Here is a 25,059-nt window from a genome sequence, read left to right as displayed (position 1 = left end):
ACTCTCTGGGTAAAGAAGCTTCTCGTGAGTTCCTTATTGGATTTATTAGTGACTGTCTTATATTTCTGGCCCCTAGTTCTGGTCTCCCCCACAAGTGGAAACATCTTCTCTACGTCTACCCTATTCGAACCCCATCATAATTTTAAAAGACGTCTGTCAGTTCACCCTTCAGCCTTCTTGTTTCTAGAGAAAAGCGTCCCAGCCTGTGCAGTCTTTCCTGATACAGGTAGACTATCCTTTATCCGAACTTCCGAAAACCGAAAACCTCTAAAAACCGAAAGTTTTTTCGTTCAGCGTAAGTCGTGCACACGACATGACCAGAATGGCGCACGACTTACGCTGAGCAGGGCAGAGGGTCACAGAGTTCCCTCCTGGGTAGGAGATTGCAGGCCGAGCCAGGCAGTGTGAAGGAGGTACCGGGAGAGTGAACCCAACAATACAGCGGCCCGTCCGATATTCTTTTCTCCTCCCGACCCGACCCGAACCGAACCGAACCGCGGCCCGTCCGATATTCTTTTCTCCCCCCCCACCCGACCCGACCCGTCCGATATTCTTTTCTCCCCCCCACCCGACCCAACCCGACCCGAACCGCGGCCCGTCCGATATTCTTTTCTCCCCCCCCGACCCGACCCCTGACCCCCGCCGAACCCGACCCCCGCCGACCCGACCCCCCCCCCCCGACCGACCCCCGACCTGATTTGCGGGCCAGCTTAGTAGGAGTCAGCCGATATCCGGCTTTCCAGAGAAGCAGGAAGGGGAATGAGACACGGAACAGTCGTAAGAGGTAGCCTGAACTTTTAAAATTTATATTAAATACAAATTTCCCAGTCTTATAATAATACCTTCTGAAATCCGAAAAATTCCGAAAACCGAAACTCAGCTGGTCCCAAGGCTTTCGGATAAGGGATAGTGTACCTGTAGTTGTCGCCTCTCAGTCCTAGTATCATGCTTGTAAATCTTTTTTGCACCTTCTCCAGCGCCTCTGTATCTTTTTATTATAGCATCCTTTTGTCACCATTTGTAATGGAAAGCACCTCTGTAAACTTGTCCCGCAATTGCCAGTAAGTGTGGAGCAGCTACCTCCGCTTCCTGTGTCAGCTCACCCTCCATCCAGTGTTGGCACGATTGCCTTAAAAATGGCGACCGAATTGCATCTGTAGATTGCACTTGGTCTTGGCTTCCCAAGTGCAACGTCGTGAAGGATTGACTAGTGAGGTCTAAATAATTCTGGTACTTCAGACTACATTCTCTAACCATTTGTCTGCTATTGAAACAGTAAAAAGAATAAATAATTCTGAAATCCTGAGGAGAGTCATGACCGTATCAGATGACCCTTAAACTTACCTGGTGTTGCCGTAATTTGGCCATTTTCTTAGGTGCTCAAACGACAATGATCAGCATAACAGAACCAAGCAATAATAATGAGCTTGATAGATTTTTGTTAGGCAAAGGGTGTTAAGGGTTAGGGAGCCAAGGCAGGTAGATGGAGTTAAGATAGAGATCAACCGCGATCTAATTGAATGGCGGAACAGACGCGAGGGGCTGAATAGCCCACCTGCAGCGCTACTGTGCATTAGGTGTTGATGCCCTGCATTACTGGGCACTGATATCTGAGGCTGTGATGCCCAATGTGGACAATGCACCCCATAATTTTTTAACTTTTTTAAGGTGAAAATAAAATAAAACTAATTTCACACATCACGTTTGAATTGAAAATGTCCAAATTATTTACCAACGAATACTCAATACTTTACCGATTGTCAGATAGGCCTTCTTCACATCGCCCGAGGCTTCTCGTTTGACCACTTCCTCAATGGCTGTGCCATGGAGCTGTGTAAATAAGAGAAAGTATAGTTACAGTCCCTATTATTCCAAATAATCCGTGAGTAGCTATTACTAGGGTGTCAGCTGTGGCTCAGTTGGTAGCGCACTCGCCTCTGAGGTAGAAGGTAGTGGGTTCAAGCCCCACTCCAGGGACTTGAGCACAAAATCTAGGCCGACACTCCCAATGCAGTACAGGAAACTTTCGATTTACCAGCACCTAAATAACCAGACATCTCGGTTAACCGGCAAAATTCAGGAGTAGGTTCAGGTAACTTTTATTACTTGCTTTCCTCCATGTGTTGCTGTGCAAGGGTGTGGCTGCAGCTGTTGCTAAGCTACAGAGACGCTTGCAACTTGTGGCCATTGTTCTGAAGCTGTTGCTAAGCAACAGGGTTTGTTGCTTTATACGGAGCTCTCAGCTCTCCGTATCTTTTACTATAGCGTTCGGTTAACCGGAATTTTTGATGAACCGGCACCACGTCGGTCCCGTCCGTGCCGGATAAAAAGTTTCCTGTACTGAGGGAGTGCTGCACTGTCGGAGGTGCCGCCATTCGGATGAGACGTTAAACCGAGGACCCGTCAGCCATCTCAGGTGGACGTAAAAGATCCCATGCCACTATTTCGAAGAAGAGCAGGGGAGTTCTCCCCGGTGTCCTGGGGCCAATATTTATCCCTCAACCAACATCACTAAAACAGATGATCTGGTCATTATCACATTGCTGTTTGTGGGAGCTTGCTGTGCGCAAATTGTCTGCCGCGTTTCTTACATTGCAACAGTGACAACACTTCAAAATGTAGTTAATTGGCTGTGAAGCATTTTGGGACGTCCCGAGGTCATGAAAGGTGCTGCAGAAATGCAAGTCTTTCTTTCCTTTTTCTTCCAAAGTGCTAGTACAGTCATGATGGGCTGAATTCACGAGGTTAGTTCCGGAGATGAGGGGCTTGACTCATGAAGAAAGGTTGAGCAGGTTGGGCCTATACTCATTGGAATTTAGAAGAATGAAAGGTGATCTTATCGAAATATATAAGATACTGAGGGGGCTCGACAAGGTAGATGCAGAGAGGATGTTTCCCCTCGTGGAGAAATCTAGAACTCGGGGGCACAGTCTCAGAATAAAGGGTCGCCCATTTAGAACTGAGATGAGGAGGAATTTCTTCTCTCAGAGGGTCGTAAATCTGTGGAATTCTCTGCCCCAGAGAGCTGTGGAGGCTGGGTCATTAAATACATTTAAGGTGGAGATAGACAGATTTTTGCAAGATAAGGGAGTGAAGGGTTATGGGGAGCGGGCGGGGAAGTGGCTTTGAGCCCAAGATCAGCCATGATCTTATTGAATGGCGGAGCAGGCTCGAGGGGCCAAGTGGCCTATTCCTGCTCCTCTTTCTTATTATGTTCTTATGGCCTCCTTCTGTGCTGTAAGATTCTACTGTGAGATCACACAGGGAGGAGAAGTTACATATGTTACCACATGCGCAAATACCTAGTGTTGATGTATTGCACCAATCCATTTTATGATAGCAATGTAAAGAGGGGAAAACCTGGAAATATCTCGTGATGAAGCTCCTCTGTATATCTTAAGTCTCTGGAGTGGGATTTGAACGCATGACCTTCTATCTCAGAATTAAGAGTGCTACCAACTGAGCCATGGATGACACGCTATCCAATTAGTCCCACTCCCTTCCTTTTTCCCCATAGCCCTGCAAACTTTTCCTGTTCAAGTATCAATCCCCAAGTATGGACAACCTGTACCACTGCTGGTTAAAATGTGCTGGTTATTCTATTTTTGGATCCATGCCTAAATGCTGCTGCTGAAAAATGAAACCCTTGTCTGGACAAATCAATGACTGGGGAACCATGCAAGGGTCCTGTAGGTCCGGACTAACACTGGGGTACAGTTCAAGGTTCTAGGTTTCTGTACCTCGGCCAAGGGACGACTCTTCAAGCGTGAGCCCAGGCAGTGAGCTGGCTGCTTCACCATAGGGGGGACCCTCACATCTTAGCCCAATCCCAGGTCCTCACCCATGGGCCACAAGCACATATTCCAGCAGGGCTCACTGAGTAATGATATTGTAGAGGGAACGGTGCAAGATTTATTCCCCTTTCATAACGTAGAGGGCAATTGAAGTGCTCCCAGTGCTGAGATCAGCTAGCTCCGCACAGATTGGGGATCAGGACCTGGGACCTCGCTGGTGTGTGTATGGCTCAATAAGCACCAAGTAGCAAATTTATGCAACAGTCATTGGAGTCAAACAATGGATAATATTTCTGGGTTTTGTTTTTTTTTGCGTGCAGCAGTTCAAAAATCAAGATAGCAATGGACTTTTCCAACTGGACTAACTGTTGAGTACAAAATGCCTGTGCAAGAGAAGCACATCTCAGTTACAAGAAAGTAAAGCCAATTATAGGAACATAGGAACAGGAGGAGGCCAATCAGCCCCTTGAGCCTGTTCCGCCATTCAATGAGATCACGGCTGATCTGCATCTTAACTCCATCCGCCTGCCTCAGCTCCATATCCTTTCATACCCATGTCTCGCAAAAATCTATCGATTGCAGATTTAAAAATGATTAATTGAGCTGGCATCTACTGCTTTATGTGGGAGAGAGTTCTACACTTCTGCCACCCTTTGGGTGAAGAAATGTATCCTAACTTCTCTCCTGAATGGCCTGGCTCTGATTTTAAGGTTGTGCCCCCTTGTCCTAAACTCACCCCACAATTTTAATAATAAGCAAAGGGAAAATGTCATGCAACGACACAAGTCAGACTTACTATTTCATAGGCTTTGAAAGTAGCCCTTAACTGCATACAGTTTCTTTTGGTTAAAACGGTATTAAATGCCAGTTCATCTGTACCCCAGCGATTTTCTCCAGCCTGTGAATATCAATCAGTTTTTGATTAGGAAGTGATTGCTAATAACGGCTTATCATTCATAACTTGTTTGGATGGTTTTAATTACCTCATACAGTTCTTTAGCATCTCGTTCAGCCAGGTTTTCACTGATTTCGAACCCCTCATCTCGGTCGGCCTGTATTTACACAATTACCAACAATGTTAGACAGCTTTTTGCTACATTTAGTTTACGTTCTAAATGGACAGTGTGACTTTTCTCTGTGGTTGGGTTGGGTTGGGTTGAAAGAAGAAGGATTTACATTTATGTAGCGCCTTTCACCACCCCAGGACGTCCAAAAGCGCTTCACATCCGATGAAGTACTTTTTGAAGTGTGGTCACTGTTGTAATGTAGGAAACACGGCTTCCAATTTGCGCACAGCAAGCTCCCACAAACAACAGTGAGATAATGACCAGATAATCTGTTTCAGTGATGTTAGTTAAGGGATAAATATTGGCCAGGACACCGGGGAGGGATTAAAATTCAACTCATTTATTTCGGGAAGTGGGTTAAAACTGTTTTTTTTTTGTGATGAGATGTTTGTGCTTGTAACTAAACATGACAGTGTATCAAGTTGGAACTCAACACACCATATTCCCAGAGTAATAGAATTTAAACTTATACTTGTGTTTTTCCATATGGTGTGTTACTGATAATATCATAGGGAGGCACACTGTCCAACCAAACTCAACCCAAGTTTCGGGAGCAGTACCTCATCTTCTTCCTGTGTCATCACAAGGCCTCTAGTCTGAACATTGACTTCAACAACTTCAAGTTTTAACCGTATCCCTTATTTTCCTGCTGGATTCTCCAAATATTATTCACATTCCACATTTTGGACTCATGTCTGTTTCCCTCCTCTTTCTTTCTAATGTCTATCTAACAAATGTCTGCATTTCCAATCCCCCACCCCCCCCTTCCACCCTCTGCCCCCCCCACCAACCCTCCCCCCGTTCCACCCCCCACTCCCATGTCCCGTCTGATACTTTTGGTGAAACAACAACAACGTGTATCTATACAGCGCCTTTAACATAGTAAAACATCCCAAGGCGCTGCACAGAAGTGTTGCCAAACCGAGCCACATAAGGAGATCTTAGGGCAGATGACCTGGTCAAAGGGGTAGGTTTTAAGGAGTGTCTTAAAGGAGGAGAGTGGGGGGTAGAGAAGCGGAGAGGTTTAGGGGGGGGGGGGAATTCCAGAGCTTAGGGCCTTAGGCAGCTGAAGGCACGGCTGCCAATGGTGGAGCGATTAAAATCTGGGATGCTCAGGAGGCCAGAATTGGAGGAGCGCAGAGATCTCAGAGTTATCGGGCTGGAGGAGATTACAGAGATAGGGAGGGGCGAGGCCATGCAGGGATTTGAAAACAAGCATTTGAAACTTTTAAGTAGATTTGAACTCTTCGTCCCTATGTGCTGTTTACATCGCTTGGCACCGTTTTCTTGGAAATGTCCTGACGACTCCTGTTCAGCCCTATAAAAGAGGCCTCTCCGTACTAACTGTGCTCAGTTCTATTGACAATCTTACACCGGAAACCTTAACCTGTCTTTTCCCTTTCAGATGCTGAGCAACCTGTTTTTGCATTTCCAACACTTTCTGTTTTTATTCAAGGTTTCCAGCCTCTGCGGTTTCTTTTTTCTTTTTATACTATTGGCAAAGGAACCAGAGGGGAGATGAGGAAATTTATTTCACACAACATGTTGTTATGTTCTGGAAGGCGCTGCCTGAAAGGGCGTTGGAAGCAGATTCAATAATAACTTTCAAAAAGAGAATTGGATAAATACTTGAAGGGAAAACATTTGCTGTGCTACGGGGAAAGAGCAGGGGGAGTGGGACTAATTGGATCGTTCTTAGGGGGGCACGGTGGCATAGTGGTTAGCACTGTTGCCTCACAGCGCCAGGGACCCGGGTTCAAATCTGGCCTCGGGCAACTGTCTGTGTGGAGTTTGCACATTCTCCCTGTGTTTGCGTGGGTTTCCTCCGGGTGCTCCAGTTTCCTCCCACAGTCCAAAGATGTGCGGGTTAGGTTGATTTGGCTATGATAAATTGACCTTTAGTGTTAGGGGATTAAATACGTGGGGTTACGGGGATAGGGTGGGATATGTGTCGGTGCAGGCTCGATGGGCCGAAATGGCCTCTATCTGCACTGTGGGGATTCTGTGATTCTGTGATTCTTTCAAAGATCCGGATGATGGGTCGAATGGCCTCCTTCTGTGCTATATCATTCTATGATTCTATACATTTTTACAACGAGGTTCTACATGATCATTAAAATGGAGTATTATTTTAATAAAGGCATGGTTGTTTGATTTTATACACTATCCTGTTAGTTGGGGATTCATTTATCAAGTGTTTTTTCCAACGGGCACACTGAAAGGAACAAGTAGTGTTCATGGCTTGAAGCATTTTTAATATTTTTTTGGCAAGCCAGTAAGAGTTGAAAGTGTTCTTATTACTCACCTCAAGCAACGAGACCAGCAATTTCCTTAGCGTACCGCTGGTGTCACTTTGTACATCAGTCACCAGATCACATGGAAACACTGCACCAGAACAAAGGGGAGAGCTTTACCATGGGCATTGATGCTAAATGCGATACAAAACGCAGATTGGGCGATCACTTTGCGGAACAGTTCTGTTCAGTCTGCAAACGTGACCCGGATGGTCGCCTGTCATTTTAATTCTCCGCCACAATCCCACTCTGACCACTCTGTCCTTGGCCTCCTACACGGTTCTAATGAAGCTCAATGGAAGCTCGAGGAACAGCACCTCATCTTTCGATTAGGTACTTTACAGCCTTCCGGATTCAACATTGAGTTCAACAATTTCAGATCATAACCTCGGCCCCCATTTTTTCGGACAGCAGCTGTTGCTGATGATTCTGCTATTCCCATTTACACCTCCTCTCGACCCATCTTTTGTTTCTTGTCCCATTACCACCCCCTTTTGCCTTGCAACATCATCCCTTTTGTCATTTAATCACTTCTGCCTTCCACCCTATCACAGACCTTCCCTTTTGTTCTTTCCTCCCCTCCCCCCTCTCCCTGCCTCTGTACTGTACTTGCTTAAAACCAGTTAAATTTCTAACTTTTTCCAGTTCTGACGAAAGGTCATCGACCCGAAACGTTAACTCTGTTTCTCTCTCTCCGCAGATGCTGCCTGACCTGCTGAGTATTTCCAGCATTTTCTGTTTTTATTTCAGATTTCCAGCATCCGCAGTATTTTGCTTTTGTGTCACATAAAGGGATATTAGAAGAGGTGACCAAAAGCTTGGTCTAAGAGATAGGTTTTAATGACCGTCTTTCGGATGAGACGTTAAACCGAGGCCCTGTCTGCTCTCTCAGGTAAAAGATCCCACGACACTATTTTGAAGAAGAGCACGGGAGTTCTCCCCTCACAGAGGTGTCCTGGCCAGTATTTATCCCTCAACCAACACACTCCACCTGGAGGCCTGTCGAAGAATTGCAAGCACTTGCACCCAATGCCGAGAATATTTGGACACATTAATAGATCAACTTTAACATTTCAGCAAAGTGGTTTCTGCTTCGCAGCAACACTAACGTGGCAGCATAACAGTGGGGTGCGAACAGTTACACGATTCTGTAGCATACTGAAGATAGTTAAGTGAAACCCCAGACAATTGAGACTTTCACATGAAGTGGAAATCTCTTGGTGCAGTGTATCTCTAGGTTCCCAGAGGTTAGATGCGCAGCAGAACAATGGTGCAAGAGCTCAAGATCATGACCATCATCATCAAAAAGGCTAATGGAATGCTGGCCTTTATATCTAGAGGACTAGAATACAAGGGGGTAGAAGTTATGCTGCAGCTGTACAAAGCCCTGGTTAGGCCACACCTGGAGCACTGGGAGCAGTTCTGGGCACCACACCTTAGGAAGGATAGATTGGCCTTGGAGGGAGTGCAGCGTAGGTTTACCAGAATGATACCTGGACTCCCATGGGTTAAATTACAAGGAGAGATTACACAAATTAGTGTTGTATTCCCTGGAATTTAGAAGGTTAAGGGGTGATTTGATCAAAGTTTTCAAGATATTAAGGGGAACAGATAGGGTAGATAGAGAGAAACTATTTCCGCTGGTTGGGGAGTCTAGGACTAGGGGGCATAGTCTAAAAATTAGAGCCAGACCTTTCAGCAGTGAAATTAGGAAATATTTCTACACACACACAAAGGGTGGTAGAAGTTTGGAACTCTCTTCCGCAAACGGCGATTGATGGTGGAGGTCAATTGTTAATTTTAAATCTGAGATTGATAGATTTTTGTTAACCAAAGGCATTAAGTGATATGGGGCAAAGGCGGGTATGGTCACAGATTAGCCATGATCTCATTGAATGATGGAACAGGCTCGGGGGGCTAAATGGCCTACTCCTGTTTCTATCTTCCTGTCATCATCTGACGCTGCTCCCAACCTCAAAATCAGGGACACGGCGGAAATTTTAGGGGGCGGAATTGCTCTTGTTGAAGATCAGGGGAAAAGAACATTGGTCTGCGGTGTAAAATACCCATTTTGTGCTTTTGCCCAAGATCGGTTTCACCCCCCTTAGAGTCTGGGGCATAGTGGGAATTCCAAAAGTAGGGACATGGCAGAAACTTTGGGGTCGGGGCATACAGTGGGAGTACCAGAATAAATTGTCTCTCCCCATTAATGACATGAACCGTAGAGCCATTTGAACCGCCTTCCCCTTGTGCAGTATAACTGCAATAGAAACATAGAAACATAGAAGATAGGAGTAGGCCATTCGGCCCCTCGAGCCTGCTCCGCCATTCAATGCGATCATGGCTGATCATCCAAATCCAGTACCCTGTCCCTGCTTTCTCACCATATCCCTTAATCCCTTTAGCCTTAAGAAATATATTGTGGTAAACCACTGTTATAACCTGTCTGTGTCTGTATGTGTATTCCACTAGGTACAGGTCTGGACATGCCTCGGCTGACTCCTCCCACTATTCCAGGTATATAAGTGACTACCTCCCAGTCCCTTAGTATTCTGGACGGGTCGACCACTCGAGACAAGACCTTCATTCTTTAGTTAATAAAAGCCTGATTGTTACTCGCTCAACCTCAGTCTTTTGAGTAATTGATGGCGCATCATATATCTAACTCCTTCTTGAATATATTTAATGAATTGGCCTCAACTGTCTTCTGTGGTAGAGAATTCCACAGGTTCACCACTCTCTGGGTGAAGAAATTCCTCCTCATCTCAGTCCTAAATGGCCTACCCCTTATCTTTAGACTGTGACCCCTGGTTCTGGACTCCTCGGCCATCGGGAACATCCTTCCTGCATCTAGTCTGTCTAGTCCTGTTAGAATTTTATAAGTTTCAATGAGATCCTCTCTCATTCATCTAAACTCTAGCGAATATAAGCCCAATCGACCCAATCTCTCTTCAATCTGAAAGACACAGACGGCCTTAGCACTGGAAATGGCGAGAATCTAGACAAAATCTGCCAATCACCTCTGATACAGCTACAAGTGTGTGCGGGGGGAGGCAGGGGAGATGGAATAATTAGAAGCCATTAAATACACCCCCATAATAAAAAGACCATTGGTTCCTTCCCCTGTAAACTGCAAGAGAAAAGTGAACAAAATTTGAAATTTTTGCCTTGATAAAATTGTAACAAAATGACAAATAATTCATTCTAATTTCTTAAATATAAGTTGATTACTTTTTTTTAAAAAGAACAGTAGCACTTACTTTGCTTGTATGCTCCTTTTATGGCCTTAATTTGCTGAAAAACAAATTATATTGATTAAATGTCTACATCAGCTGATAAGAGGCTTTGTTTAGTCAAATACAGAGCACATGATTGATGAAATAAAGACAGGAAATGCTGGAAACACTCAGCAGGTCAGGCAGCACCTAGGAACATAGGAACAGGGGGGAGGCCATTCAGCCCCTCGAGCCTGTTCCGCCATTCAACGAGATCATGGCTGATCTGTACCTGAACTCCATCTGCCCGCTTCCGTGGAGAGAGAAACAGTTAACATTTCAGGTTGACGTCCTTTCATGAGAACTGGGAAGAAGTTAGAGATGATGAGCTTTCAAGCAAATACAGAGACAGGGAAAAGGTGGTGGCGGGGTGGGCGGCTGCAGGGAAAAAACAAAAGGGAAGGTCTGTGATAGGGTGGAGGGCAGGAGTGATTAAATGACAAAAGGGACGGTGGTGGCAGGCAAAAGAGGGCGATAATGAGACAAGTAAAAAAACAAAAGGTGAAAGGTCATCGACCTGAAACGTTAACATAACGACATAAGAATTAGGAGCAGGAGTAGGCCATTTGGCCCCTCGAGCCTGCTCCGCCATTCAATATGATCATGGCTGATCCTCTATCTCAATACCATATTCCCGCTCTCTCCCCATACCCCTTGATGCCTTTTGTGTCTAGAAATCTATCTATCTCCTTCTTAAATATATTCAGTGACTTGGCCTCCACAGCCTTCTGTGGTAGAGAATTCCATAGGTTCACCACCCTCTGAGTGAAGAAATTTCTCCTCATCTCAGTCCTAAATGTCCTACCCCGTATCCTGGGACTGTGACCCCTCGTTCTAGACCCCCCCCCAGCCAGGGGAAACATCCTCCCTGCATCCAGTCCGTCTAGCCCTGTCAGAATTTTATACATTTCAATGAAATCCCCTCTCATTCTTCTAAACTCTAGTGAATACAGGCCTAGTCAACCCAATCTCTCCTCATACGACAGTCCTGCCATCCCAGGAATCAGTCTGGTGAACCTTTGCTGCACTCCCTCTATGGCAAGTATATCCTTTCTTAGGTAAGCAGACCAAAACTGCACACAGTACTCCAGGTGTGGTCTCACCAAGGCCCTGTATAACTGAGGCCCCTTGAGCCTGCTTCACCATTCAATAAGATTATGGCTGATTTTCTACCTCAACTCCACTTTCTTGCCCGATCCCCATATCCCTTGATTCCCCTTAGAGTCCAAAACTCTATCTCAGCTTTGAATATACTCAATGATACAGCATCCACAGCCCTCTGGGGGCAGAGAATTCCAGAGATTCACAACCCTCTGAGTGAAGAAATTCCACCACCTCAGTCTTAAATGGCCGACCCGTTAACCTTGAGACTGTGTCCCCTAGTTCTAGACTCTCCAGCCAGGGGAAACAACCTCTCAGCATCTACCCTGATTCCCTCTCCACAGGTGCTGCCTGACCTGCTGAGTATTTCCAGCGTATTCTGTTTTTATTTCAGATTTTCAGCATTCACAAGATCTTGCTTTCTGTATAGAAACAAAAGGTGGGTCCAGAGGAGGTTAGAGAATGTCCAAGAGAAAATGGTTAAAGATCTAATGTTGTGAAACTCAATGTTGAGTCCGGAAGGCTGTAATGTGCCTAATCTAAAGATGAGGTGCTGTTCCTCGAGCTTGCAATGAGCTTCATTAGAACAGTCCAGGAGGCCGAGAACAGAGAGGTCAGAGTGGGAGTGGGATGGAGAATTAAAGAGGCAAGAGACTGGAAGCTTGCAGACTGAACAGAGGTTTTCAGCAAAGTGATGAAGATGTGTGAAGTTCTGATGAGCGTTCATAGACCTGAAATGTTAACTCTCTTTCTCTCTCCACAGATGCTGTCTGACCTGCTGAGCATTTCCAGCATTTTCTGTGTTTTACTCCTGATGACGATGCCTGTGTGTGTTATGTCCAATGCGGTTTACTCTTTTAGAAGGAAGATTTTCTCCGTGTGTTAGGCACAGGAAAATCATAAACGCATTCTTTTTGCTACATACCACCTAGAAAATCTCCCGCACTCCACCAATGAAGGTGGTGTCTGACCTGCATGGTGTTATGTGTTCATGACGAGGCAAATCTTCCCAGTTACACTCTGGCAGCGGGAATCTTGCCTCAGCACCACCGCAGAGTGCCAATTCACAGGCACGGCGCGTGTACTCAGAAAATGACCCCAATAGGTGTAATAAATAATGCCTTTATTTGTCCTGGCCTATATTTATCCCTCAACCAGCATCACTAGAACAGATGATCTGGTCATTATGGCATTGCCGTTTGTGGGACCTTGCTGTGCGCAAATTGGCTGCTGCGTTTCCTAAATTACAGCAGTGACTACACTTCAAAAGTGCTTCATTGACTGCAAAGCGCTTTGGGATGTGCTGAGGTTGTGAAAGGTGCTATATAAATGCAAGTCTTTCTTTCTTTTCTTTAGGAAGAACAGCCACTTGATGAGGTACTGGAGGACAGCCATCTATGGAGTTGATCTAACACCAACAGAAATGCCACTCAGCAGCCCTGTCTTCAGCCTGCTCACTATAAGGGTTCTGTGAGTTTGGGCAGGCTCTGAAGTTGTGGGAGGGGTGTGTGTTATTGGGGCAGTATAGAGGGAGCACTCCTCTGCACCTCATAGAGTCATCGAGTCATAGAGTTATACAGCACAGAAAGAGGCCCTTCGGCCCATCCAGCACTTGGTCCATAGCCTTGTATGCTATGCCTGATTGTGCTGTGCTGTGTGCTTTGGGCTGTGCTATACCTAATCTGGAAATGCTGAAGTATTCCGTGCCTCAGCACCAGCATCCGCCACCTTGATAAGCACAAAAAGGGGGGGAAAGGAGATAGGAATGCAAAAAAGAATTTGCTTGCAACTCTTATTCAAAGCAAATTATTTCCAAAGTAAAGTTCTATATGTGGTGAGAATGAGGAACTCGCAGCCACAGGGAGTGGCTGAGGCGAATAGCACAGATGCCTTTAAGGGGAAGCTAGATAAACACACGAGGGAGAAAGGAATAGAAGGAGATGTCAATCGGATTATATTTTAGCCTGTGTTGGAGACATTTTGAGTTCAGTTTAAAGGGATACTGTTCTCATGAAAAAGTATCTACAATTTTTTAAAATTCAAAGCGGGTGGTGAAATGAGGAGTCTGGATACTTTGGGTCAATTCCATGATCTCTGTTGTTGCAATATATGCAATGTGGGTACAATCCTCCCCCCTCATTCCCATTGGTTTAGCAACTCAGCTCTATTGAGACTAAATGCAACCACTTGCATTTATATAACACCCTTAATGCACAAAATATCCACACGCACTTTCGTTCAGCTGTGGTTCAGCAGGTACCACTCTCGACTCTGAGTCAGGAGGTCGTGGGTTCAAACCCCACCCCATGAGACTCGAGCACAAAAAATTTAACCTGACACTACAGTGCTGAGGGAGTGCCGCACTGCCGGAGGTGCCGTCGTACGGACGAGACGTTAAACCGAGGCCCCGCCTGCTCTCTCAGAGTGGGTGTAAAAGATCCCATGGCACTATTTCGAAGAAGAGCAGGAGAGTTATCCCCGGTGTCCTGGGCCAATATTCGTCCCTCAATCAACATCACTAAATCAGATTATCTGGCCAGTACCACGCTGCTGTTTGTGGGAGCTTGCTGTGCGCAAATTGGCTGCTGCATTTCCTACATTACAACAGTGACTAGTCAATAACTAGTGATAAAAATGATATGTTGAAGCAAGGAAGTTATGCTAAACCGTTATAAATTACTAAATTGGCTCCAGCTGGAGTATTGTGTCCAATTCTGGGCACCACACTTTAGGAAGGATGTCAAGGCCTTGGAGAGGGTGCAGAGGAGATTTACTGAAATGGTGAAATAACAACAGAAAATGCTGGAAATACTCAGCAGGCCAGGCAGCATCCGTGGAGAGAGAAACAGAGTTAACGTTTCAGGTCTGGGACCCTTCATCAGAACTGGAAAAAGCTGGAAATGTAACAGATATTAAGCAGGTGCAGAGACGGAGGGGGGGGGGGTGCGGGGGACGAGGGGTTTAGGAGGGGAGGAAGGAATTGAAGGAACATGCTGTGAAAATGTTGCAAATGGGAATGGCAAAATCATACTGCATGAAAAATGGGGGCCGGGATTATAGTCTGAAATTGTTGAACTCAATGTTGAGTCTGGCAGACTGTAAAGTACCCAATCGAAAGATGAGGTGCTGTTCCTCGAGCTTACGTTGAGCTTCACTAGAACAATGTATTAGGCCGAGGACAGAGAGATCAGAGTGGGAGTGAAGTGGAGAATTTGCGGAACACCTCCGTTCAGTCCGTAAGGGTGACCCTGAGCTTCCGGTCGCCTGTCACTTTAATTCTCCACTTCACTCCCACTCTGATCTCTCTGTCCTCGGCCTCTTTCATTGCAGTATTTTGCTATTATTTTACTGGAATGGTACCAGGGATGAGGGACTTCAGTTATGTGGAGAAGCTGGGATTGTTCTCCTTAGAACAGAGAAGGTTAAGAGATTACATTGAGCTGTTCAAAATTATGAAGGGTTTTGACAGAGTAAATAAGGAGAAACCGCTTCCACTGGCAGGAGGGTTGGTAACCAGAGGACACCGATTTAAGATAATTGGAAAAAAATCCAGGAGTTTTTTCTTTACGCAGCGAGTTGTTCTGGAATGCGCTGCCTGAAAGGGCAATGGAAGCAGATTCAACAGTAACTTTCAAAAGGGGAATTGGATAAATACTTGAAAAGGAAAAATTGCAGGGCAACGGGGAAAGAGCAGGGGGAGTGGGACTAATTGGGTAGCTCTTTCAAAGAGCTGGCACAGACATCATGGGTCAAATGGCCTCCTTCTGTGCTGTATGATTCTATGTTCCAGCTCTTCACCCGTCCTAAACACATTTTTTTTTAATGAAGGCAGTGTTCTTTTAAGGGAGTCGCAATATATTCATAATATAAAAAATATTGTTTAAAGTGAAACATACTGAATTAGCTCGTGTGCAGAGAATCTCAATAAGGACATCTTCATGAGTTCCGGCTCCTTTCACTGCCTCCCTGAGCAACTTAGCATCAAATTCGCAGGGGCGGTCTAGCATGGCCAGTATTGTCTTTTCGAAGCACCCGCTGAGGTCACCTTTAAGCATCTTTTCCATATCCTACAGAAAAGGGAAGAAAAGAAGCAACCAAGATATTACACCATGTTTTTCCTACTTTCCTTTTTTTTTTGAGGCTATTAAATCACTTTATTTACTTCCCAGTCTCCCCCGCATACCCGTCGTCTATGGGCCGGTGGCCGGCTAGAAGACATGCTCTTGGACCCCCCTCCATGGGAAAACGGGCAAGTTGATGATACAAGTGGCCAGATTTCTTCCTCCGGTTGGCAGATTAGCGGCAGGGCACGACTTCCGCCCACCCGCGTGACTCCGCCTACTAACCCTCCACTTTCTTTCCTTGACAGTCCTCTAGTTAGGTATCCGAGGCAAGTTAGGAGCTGTAATAACCACCCCTCGTTGAATTACTACCGCGGGGAGGGAGGGAAAGAAATAAAGCAAGACTTGCATTTCCATAGCGCCTTTCACGACCTCAGGACGTTCCAAAGGACTTTACAGCCAAAGAAGTACTTTTGAAGTGTAGTCACTTTTGTAATGTAGGAAATGCGGCAATCAATTTGCACACAGCAAGCTCCCACAGACAGCAAGTGAAGTTGATTGAAGGATGAATATTGGCCAGGACACCGGGGAGAACTCCCCTGCTCTTCTTCGAAATAGTGCCATGGGTTCTTTTACGTCCACTTGAGAGGGCAGGCGGGGCCTCGGTTTAACATCTCATCCGTAAGACGGCACCTCTGACAATGCCGCACTCACTCAGTACTGCGCTGGAAGTGTCAGCCTGGGTTTTGTGCTCAAGTCTCTGGAGTGGGGACCTGAACCTATGACCTTCTGACTCAGAGGCGAGAGAGCTACCCACTGAGCTAAGGTTGATGTCTTCTTTATCAGGAATATAGCATCCTCACAGCAAGTATTTGAAAATGGAAAAAATGGCAAGTACATGAAGAGGATCTGAAGAGGGCTGAACAGTGGATATCCGTTTGAACAAATGTGAATGAGACAAATAAACATTTTTTTTTAGTATTTATTTCAAGTTTGCGAAGAAATCCTGTTTAGACTGTTTCAGATTTGGGTGACACTTGTGACTCGGGTACAAAACATTCACAACAGGAGGGCACAGTAACGTGAAATTGCACTGTAGAAAACGTGATCTCATGGAGGAAATGGAAACACAAGTCCTGGTTTCAGTATTTGTTTTCTCTCTACCTGATGTGTTAAATTTCATCTGAGCCTTGCTGCGAACTGTACTTACTTTGCCGTACAGAGCCCTGTATTTCGCTTTTATCTTCTGCCTCTGTTCTGCTGAGCGACTTGCTAGGATTTTAATAATAGCGGCTTCATCTGTTCCTGCAAAATGCAATAGGAAATCATGTAGATAAGATAAATAGTAACATCAATCGTAAGTAGCGTCACAGAACTAAGATTAAGGGGTGATCTAATTGAAGTGTTTAAGATGATTAAAGGAGTTCACAGAATCACAGAAACCCCACAATGCAGATAGAGGCCATTTCGGCCCATCGAGCCTGCACCGACACACATCCCACCCTATCCCCGTAACCCCACGTATTTAATCCCCCTAACACTAAGGGTCAATTTATCATAGCCAATCAACCTAACCCACACATCTTTGGACTGTGGGAGGAAGCCGGAGCACCCGGAGGAAACCCACGCAAACACGGGGAGAATGTGCAAACTCCACACAGTCACCCGAGGCCGGATTCAAACCCGGGTCCCTGGCGCTGTGAGGCAACAGTGCTAACCACTATGTCACCGTGCTGCCCTTAAGTTGATAGGGTAGAGAGAGAGAAACTATTTCCTCTGGTAGGGGAATCCAGGAGCATAACCTTGAAATTAGAGCCAGGCCGTTCAGGGGTGATGTCAGGAAGCACTTCTTCACACAAAGGGTAGTGGAAACCTGGAACTCTCTCCCCCCAGAAGCTGTTGAGGCTGAGGGTCAATTGAAAATTTCAAAACTGAGATTATTAGATTTATGTTAAGTAAGAGTATTAAGGATTACGGAACCAAGGCGGGTAGATGGTGTTAAGATGCAGATCAGCCATGACCTAACTGAATGGTAGAACAGGCTCGAGGGGCTGAATGGCCTCCTCCTCTTCCTATGTTTCTAATCACAATGCCTTTTGGCTTTACAAATAAAGCATTCAACTTCCAACCTGTCTGAGGCCCTGCACTGATCACTGCGCAAAAAATACTTTAAAAATAAAAATAAACGTATGTTTTAAGAATTGGCTGAAGCTATTCTCCCCACACGGTGCCAAACTCAATACTGACACCTGGCAGGAGGTAGCAGGGCCAGAAGGGAACCCAGAAGTATTCTTTTTAAACTTTAATAAAAAGTGTTCTCAGGGTTCCAGGTATTGTAGGAATTGACTGAAGAAGGGGAAAAAAGTGTATTTCAATTTAAGACTTGGCCCAACGAAAAATACCCAGGAACAGTAATACTGCAACTATGGTTAAAGGATTAGCTTGATAGCCTCATGATTTTGATAAACTTCAGCACTTGATGCAGGTAAATGAGTTTACATATTGGTAGTCATGGATTATGTACATTTATAAAAAAAACATTTTTGCACGGCTTAGAAAGATATAGAAACATAGAAGATAGGAGCAGGAGTAGGCCATTCGGCCCCTCGAGCCTGCTCCGCCATTCAATGAGATCATGGATGATCATCCAAATTCAGTACCCTGTCCCTGCTTTCTCCCCATATCCCTTGATCCCTTTAGCCTTAAGAAATATATCCAACTCCTTCTTGAATATATTTAATGAATTGGCCTCTACTACCTTCTGTGGTACAGAATTCCACAGGTTCACCACTCTCTGGGTGAAGAAATTCCTCCTCATCTCTGTCCTAAATGGCTTACCCCTTATCCTTAGACTGTGACCCCTGGTTCTGAACTCCCTGGCCATCGGGAACATCCTTCCTGCATCCAGTCTGTCCAGTCCTGTTAGAATTTTATAAGTTTCAATGAGATCCCCTCTCATTCTTCTAAACTCCAGCGAGTATAAGCCCAGTCGACCCAATCTCTCCTCATACGTCATTCCTGCCATCCCAGGTATCAGCCTGGTGAATCTTCGCTGCACTCCCTCCATGGCAAGAACATCCTTCCTCAGATAAGGCGACCAAAACTGCACACAATACTCAAGATGTGGTCTGACCAAGGCCCTGTACAACTGCAGCAAGACATCCTTGTTCCTGTACTCAAACCCCCTCGCCACAAAGGCCAACGTACCATTTGCCTTCTTAACCGCCTGCTGCACCTGCATGCTTACCTTCAGCAACTGGTGCACAAGGACACCCAGGTCTCGTTGCACTTCCCCTTCTCCCAATCTATTGCCATTCAGATAATAATCTGCCTTCCTGTTTTTGACACCAAAGTGGATAACCTCGCATTTATCCACGTTATATTGCATCTGCCATGCTTCTGCCCAATCACCCAACCTGTCCAAATCAACCTGGAGTTTCTCGGCATCCTCCTCACAGCACACACGCCCACCCAGCTTTGTGTCGTCTGCAAACTTGGAGATATTACATCTAGTTCCCTCATCTAGATCATTAATATATATTGTGAATAGCTGGGGTCCAAGGACCGATCCCTGCGGTACCCCACTAGTCACTGCCTGCCACTCGGAAAAAGACCCGTTTATTCCAACTCTTTGCTTTCTGTCTGCCAGCCAGTTCTCTATCCAAGTCAGTACCTTGCCCCCAATCCCATGTGCCTTAACTTTACACGCTAATCTCTTATGCGGGACCTTATCGAAAGCCTTCTGAAAGTCCAAATGCACCACATCCACTGGTTCTCCCTTATCTATTTTATCAGTTACATCCTCAAAAAATTCCAGTAGATTAGTCAAGCACAATTTACCTTTTGTAAATCCATGTTGACTTTGTCCGATCCTGTCACTGTTTTCCAAGTGCTCTGCTATTACATCTTTTATAATGTATGACAACATATTGGTAATAATCTGCATTATCTACATGCACTATTGCTGGCTTTTTGTAGTTCATTAAGCAAAACACAACTGCAGTTTCTTTGCCAAAGTGTCTTGATGTTGTGTCACAATTAATACTATTGTGCTTTTATATTGAGGATGTGTTAACTATCTGCTAATGTTCAAAGAGGTTTGGCACTTGTTTCCTTTAAAGAAAAGAAAGACTTGCATTTATATAGCACTTTTCACAACCTCAGCACATCCCAAAGCGCTTTACAGCCAATTAAGTACTTTTGAAGTGTAGTCACTGTTGTCATGTTGGAAACATTGTTGTCAATTTGCACACAGCAAGCTCCCACAGACAGTCAATAAAATAAGGGTGTGTTTATTTGCAACACCAGATTTCTGATTGGTCCCTTTGGAGGACAAGACCCACCCAACAATTTGTCTGCAATGTGTAATTTGATCCAGAATGTGAAAGTCTAGTTGCGGCGTGGCTGTAACAACATATGGAAGTATTCTTGTCAGTTTGAAACATATGGAAGTAAATAAGTGTTTCAGTATCAAATGAATCCTTATATTTTGATAATTAAAGCCTTATTCACTCAGAACACATTCAAGTCTTTTAATTTGTGTTCGTCCATTTCAAACCTCTTTTTAAACCTAACTTATAGTAAGTAATATGTCGTGACTGTGACTTTCCGTTTTCTTAGGGGACAGGTCTGTATGGGTGGGTAATGCAAAAACAGCATTGACGGCCTGTATGAGTGCACTGCGAGTTCAACTTGCCCAGTATTCTGGGTGGGGGACTTCAATGTCCATCACCAAGAGTGGCTCGGTAGCACAACTACTGACCGAGCTGGCTGAGTCCTGAAGGACATAGCTGCCAGACTGGGCCTGCGGCAGGTGGTGAGAGAACCAACATGAGGGGAAAAACCTACTTGACCTCGTCCTCACCAATCTACCGGTCTTCACACATGTAAGATGGCCTCTATGTTAAATTGGGAAACTGTTGCTAGACTGAACTGATCAAGTGAGTCTCCAGTCATTAGGCCCACTGACTAAACTGATCAAGTGAGATTAGCACACAATTGACCATCTGGTTGCAGCCACGATAATTCAGGACATAAATCCGAGGGTAGTGAGAGATCTCGGCACTGCAGTCAAGAACGAGTCCTTGGTTTGGTCACCAAGCTAAGGCACCCAAGGCAAGGTAAGCCTGACCAGCACTTGAGTCTGGGTAGCATAAACGGGAACCCTTAAGGTATTTACTTTGTGTATGTTGTGCTATAACTGTGTTTATCTAACTTGAGTTAGACTAACAAAAGTGTCAACAGTTAATCCGACATTGTGTGTATGTATCTGTAATTCCCGGAGTCACAAACACTGTAACGTAGGGTAAAGGCACGTTCCTTTTTGCCTACAGATTTGGCGACCGCGGCAGGACTCTGAGGTTAGACTATTATACAGAATGTCGGGCTTAAGCGGTAAGAGGAAGAGTAAGAGGCCCACACCGGGCCATGAGCAAATGTGCCAGTATTGTCTGGGAAAGGTAAACCCTAAGGAAGAATGGATGAAATCCATTTTGATAGCGCCCAGTCCGAAGGACTGAGCGTTTGAGTGGTCGGAAAGTTCGGCCAAAAAAGAAAAATCTGAACGGGTGGTTTGGCTTTTGGCCATGGATCACGAAATTGCAAACAAACAAGGGGAGAACACCCAACAAGATGGGCAGATCGCACGGTCGGAGGAACAGTTGAGTAATCAAGAAGCAGTGGTAGAAAGGTTAATGAAAGAGCTACAAAAGGTGGGGGGAGAAGTTACATATGCAGGAAGACTTTTAAGTGTGTAAAGCAGTTTCTACAGCGTTCTCTAACTAATGTGAAGGATAAATTACAGCAACGAACACAGGAAAGAGATGAATGGGAGCAGAAATGTGAGACGGCGGAACAGGGGTGTGAGGATATGAAAGCAGCTTATAGAGTTTTAAGACACAGCAGCAAAGTGAAGCTCAACATAAGCTTGAGGAACAGCCCCTCATTTTTCGATTAGGCACTTTACAGTCTTCTGGACTCAACATCAAGTTCAACAATTTCAGACCTCGGCCCTATCTTTTTTTTCCATTGTTTTCTCCCTCTCACATGGCAGCTGTCTTTCATTCTGCTATCGCCATTTACACTTCATCCAGAGCCATCTTTTGTTTCTTAACTTGTCCCATTACCATCTCCTTTTGCCCTGCACCATCATCCTTTTTGTCTCTTAATCGCTCCTGCCTTCCAGCCTATCACAGACCTTCCCTTTTGTTCTTTCCTCCCCTCCCCCTCTCCCTGCCCCTACACTTGCTTAAAAACCTGTTCCATCTCCAACTTTTTCCAGTTCTGACGAAGGGTCATCGACCTGAAACATTAACTCTGTTTCTCTCTCCACAGATGCTGCCTGACCTGCTGAGTGTTTCCAGCATTTTCTGTTTTTATAGCAGATTGAGCCTACTTGTCACAGTCAGCGTCAACAAGAAATTAATAGGCGTTTTGTGCCCAATGAGGGATTGTCTGTCTAATGACCCCGGCCATAGAGCAGGACGAGACAGAGGTACAAGGACCCGATGATGGGATCCAATGTACCGAGATTCGCCCTCCTCCATTTAAACCCCTGTGGCCCTCAGGCGAGCCCGAAGTTGCCAATTGTGCAACAGAAATATTCCCCCGGGTCAGAATGAGGGTGATGAACCAGTACTTGCAAGTACCTTTTTGATTCCCCACACTACTGGCCAAATACAGGAACTTGCTACGAAATTGCCATCTATCAGCCACAGCCAATCGCCTGAACACCCACCTTCTTAATAGCCGTGCAATTTGCCAGCATTCATGGCCTGGACGAGGAAGAAAATTGGAAATTGTTGTTATTTACTCCCAATCCGGGGATATATGGGGGGAGGCTGGGACAGGACCTGAAACTAGGTTGGGGGACTACCGCCGGCTTGAAGGCGGCGATCCTGAAAGCTGTCGGCATGTCAGGAGGGAACCCCTTCCTGGAATGTTCCCAGACCCGACAAAAGCCAGGGGAACACCCACAAGCTTTCGCTGATCGACTTTGGCCTTCCTATTTACGAGCCCAGGGAGGGGTGGCAGCCCGCCAACCAACTACAGGATGGGCCTCCAAACCACTGGCTCCGGACACTGATCAGTCAGTGCCTTCCCTCCATCCAAGTCAAGGCACTTCATTGGTTTGACCCAGACAATGAGGGTAACATACGGAGACTCACCCTCCTCCATAATACCGACCGAGCGCCAGAACCCAAGTCTGGCAAGCTGTTCGAGAATCACCCGGGAGGAGAGACTGATCAGTCTTGGTTTCAGATCCCAAAAAAGGAATGGAGACAAAGAGGGGAAAAACCCCCTCCAAACCGCAGACAGGGCTGTGCTATCATTGTGGGAGGAGAGGACATTTCACAAAGGAATGCAGGAAAGCGCGGCCCCCGCCGGATTCTAAAGACCAGTCCTCAGGCAAAGATGAGCTGCAGGCCGCGCTGCTTCAACTGACGTGCGCCCTCCAGAATCTCAAACCCCAGCGACCCCGTACACGCCGCAAGGGGAATGACAAGTGGACCCCCAGGGTCTGCCCCGCAATGACGTGGCCGCGCCCAGCCCGAGTATCTGATCCCGATCACCTGCGACGGGTGGGGTCGCCCCTGGGTGAAATTAAAGGTCGTGGGCGGGGAGGGAGATTATTTGGTGGACACCGGAGCCTCCCGGGCAGTTGTCCTCCATAGCGACCCTCTTAACTCACCCCACTCATCGGGAGAACCTTATAATCTCTCAGGATTCACGATCCAGGAAAGGACTGGGGCAGTATCCAAACCTTTAACAGTCGCAATCGGTCCACACCTGTTCATTAATGAGATGGGAGCATGGGAACCGTGGGGTACTCGGGTCTGACTGGATGCTTCACCATCAGCCGATTATAGATTTAAAAAAATAATTGTGTTTGGGCAGGGGCAGGAGGTGCAGGGAGTCTGGACGCTGTCATGATCATTGCCCCTGAATGTGTGCGTTACACCCGTTCACTGTATACCACCTAGAACAGCTGAGTGCTAACGCCCCTGAGACATTGAGGGGAATAGTTAAGAAACATCAGAACGTTTTTGCACGTCATAAGTATGACTGTAGGAGAATGACCGGTGTAGAAGTTTGCATCGACGGACAGCCAATGTCGAAGCCACAAAAGCAATATCCCTACCCCGCGGTGGCTAATGCCCACCTTGAGCAAACGGTTAATTCCCTGGTTGAACAAGGGGTTTTGGGCCCCAATACTGAATATATTTAAGAAGGAGATAGATAGATTTCTAGACACAAAAGGCATCGAGGGGTATGGGGAGAGAGCGGGAATATGGTATTGAGATAGAGGATCAGCCGTGATCATATTGAATGGCGGAGCAGGCTCGAAGGGCCGAATGGCCGACTCCTGCTCCTATTTTTCTATGTTTCTATGTTTCTATTGCCACTGAGGTTAATTCCCCTATCTGGCCGGCGAGGAAACCAGCTGACTCATGGTGCATGACTATAGACGATCGCATTCTAAACAAACATATCCCAGCGTGCGCGCCCACCGTGGCAGCAGTGGCGGACCTTATTGCCAATATTCCCCCGAACGCTGCCACTTTTACCGTCTTGGGGTTTTGGTCAGTTCCCGTTAGAAAGGGAACTTTCTAACTCCCTCAGTGCTGTACGGGAGTATCAGTTTAGATTATGTGCACAAGTCTCTGGAGTAAGAGTCGAACCCACGACATTCGACTCACGGGCTAACCATTGAGCCTTGATTAGGTAGCAAAGATGAAAATATATTTATGAGCCAGTTCACTTCCTGCAACTTTTTACTGGTCCTTTCATTGTTCTACTGAGCGGCAGAGGTTTGCCGTTGAAAATGTTGGAATGTACAGTGAGCATTGCTCACCCTGAACAATTGGGTGAACTGGCTGTACAGATTGTAATTTGCTTTCAATGGCCGGTGACATTGCAGGATCAACATTATAGATTTTTGTTTTGAGTGCGCAATGTGTGCTGTAAAGGGGAGGCCAGAAATATAACACGGCAGCTTGAATACTGGGAACGGTAGCATAGTAGTTATGTTACTGGGCTAATAATCCAGAGGCCTGGATGAATGATCGGAGACATGAGTTCAGGGCAGCTGAGGAAATTAAATTCAGTTAATTAAATAAATCTGGAATAAAAAGCTATAGTATCAGTAATGGTGACCATGAAACTGTCATAAAAACCCATCTGGTTCACTAATGTTCTTTAGGGAAGGAAATCTGCTGCCCTTACCTGGTCTGGCCTATATGGGACACCAGACCCACAGCAATGTGGTTGACTCTTAACTGCCCTCTGAAATGGCCTAGCAAGCCACTCAGTTGTAAAAAACCGCTACGAAAAACAATAAGAATAAAACCGGACGGACCACCCGGCATCGACCTCGGCACCGGACACGACAACGGCACACCCAGTCCAGTCGACCCTGCAAAGTCCTCCTCACCAACATTGTTAAGTCTGTGTGTTCCAGTTGTATT

The 25,059-nt window shown here is 45.9% G+C and overlaps 1 protein-coding gene across 2 annotated transcripts in view; it reads right to left on the bottom strand.

Moving 5' to 3' along the window:
• Nucleotides 1-25,059, bottom strand: part of anxa13l (annexin A13, like) — a 66,243-nt gene that overhangs the window by 13,782 nt on the left and 27,402 nt on the right. The window contains exons 3-9 of one of the 2 annotated variants that reach the window (XR_015079098.1): nucleotides 16,803-16,897; nucleotides 15,428-15,598; nucleotides 10,416-10,449; nucleotides 7,167-7,246; nucleotides 4,778-4,846; nucleotides 4,591-4,692; nucleotides 1,733-1,830 (exon numbers count right to left, since the gene is read on the bottom strand). Coding sequence is in view for 1 of the 2 variants with exons in the window: in XM_085993661.1 (XP_085849787.1) it covers nucleotides 1,755-1,830; nucleotides 4,591-4,692; nucleotides 4,778-4,846; nucleotides 7,167-7,246; nucleotides 10,416-10,449; nucleotides 15,428-15,598; nucleotides 16,803-16,897 (627 nt within the window). In the remaining variant the exon portion in view is untranslated. The remainder of the gene's footprint in view (nucleotides 1-1,732; nucleotides 1,831-4,590; nucleotides 4,693-4,777; nucleotides 4,847-7,166; nucleotides 7,247-10,415; nucleotides 10,450-15,427; nucleotides 15,599-16,802; nucleotides 16,898-25,059) is intronic. The other variant, XM_085993661.1, reaches the window with a different exon arrangement.

Source organism: Somniosus microcephalus, chromosome 7 (genome assembly GCF_052327205.1).
Source record: "Somniosus microcephalus isolate GS21.2 chromosome 7, FLI_Smic_1.0, whole genome shotgun sequence".
Taxonomy (NCBI): Eukaryota; Metazoa; Chordata; class Chondrichthyes; order Squaliformes; family Somniosidae; genus Somniosus; species Somniosus microcephalus.
This window is presented reverse-complemented; position numbering and strand designations above follow the sequence as displayed.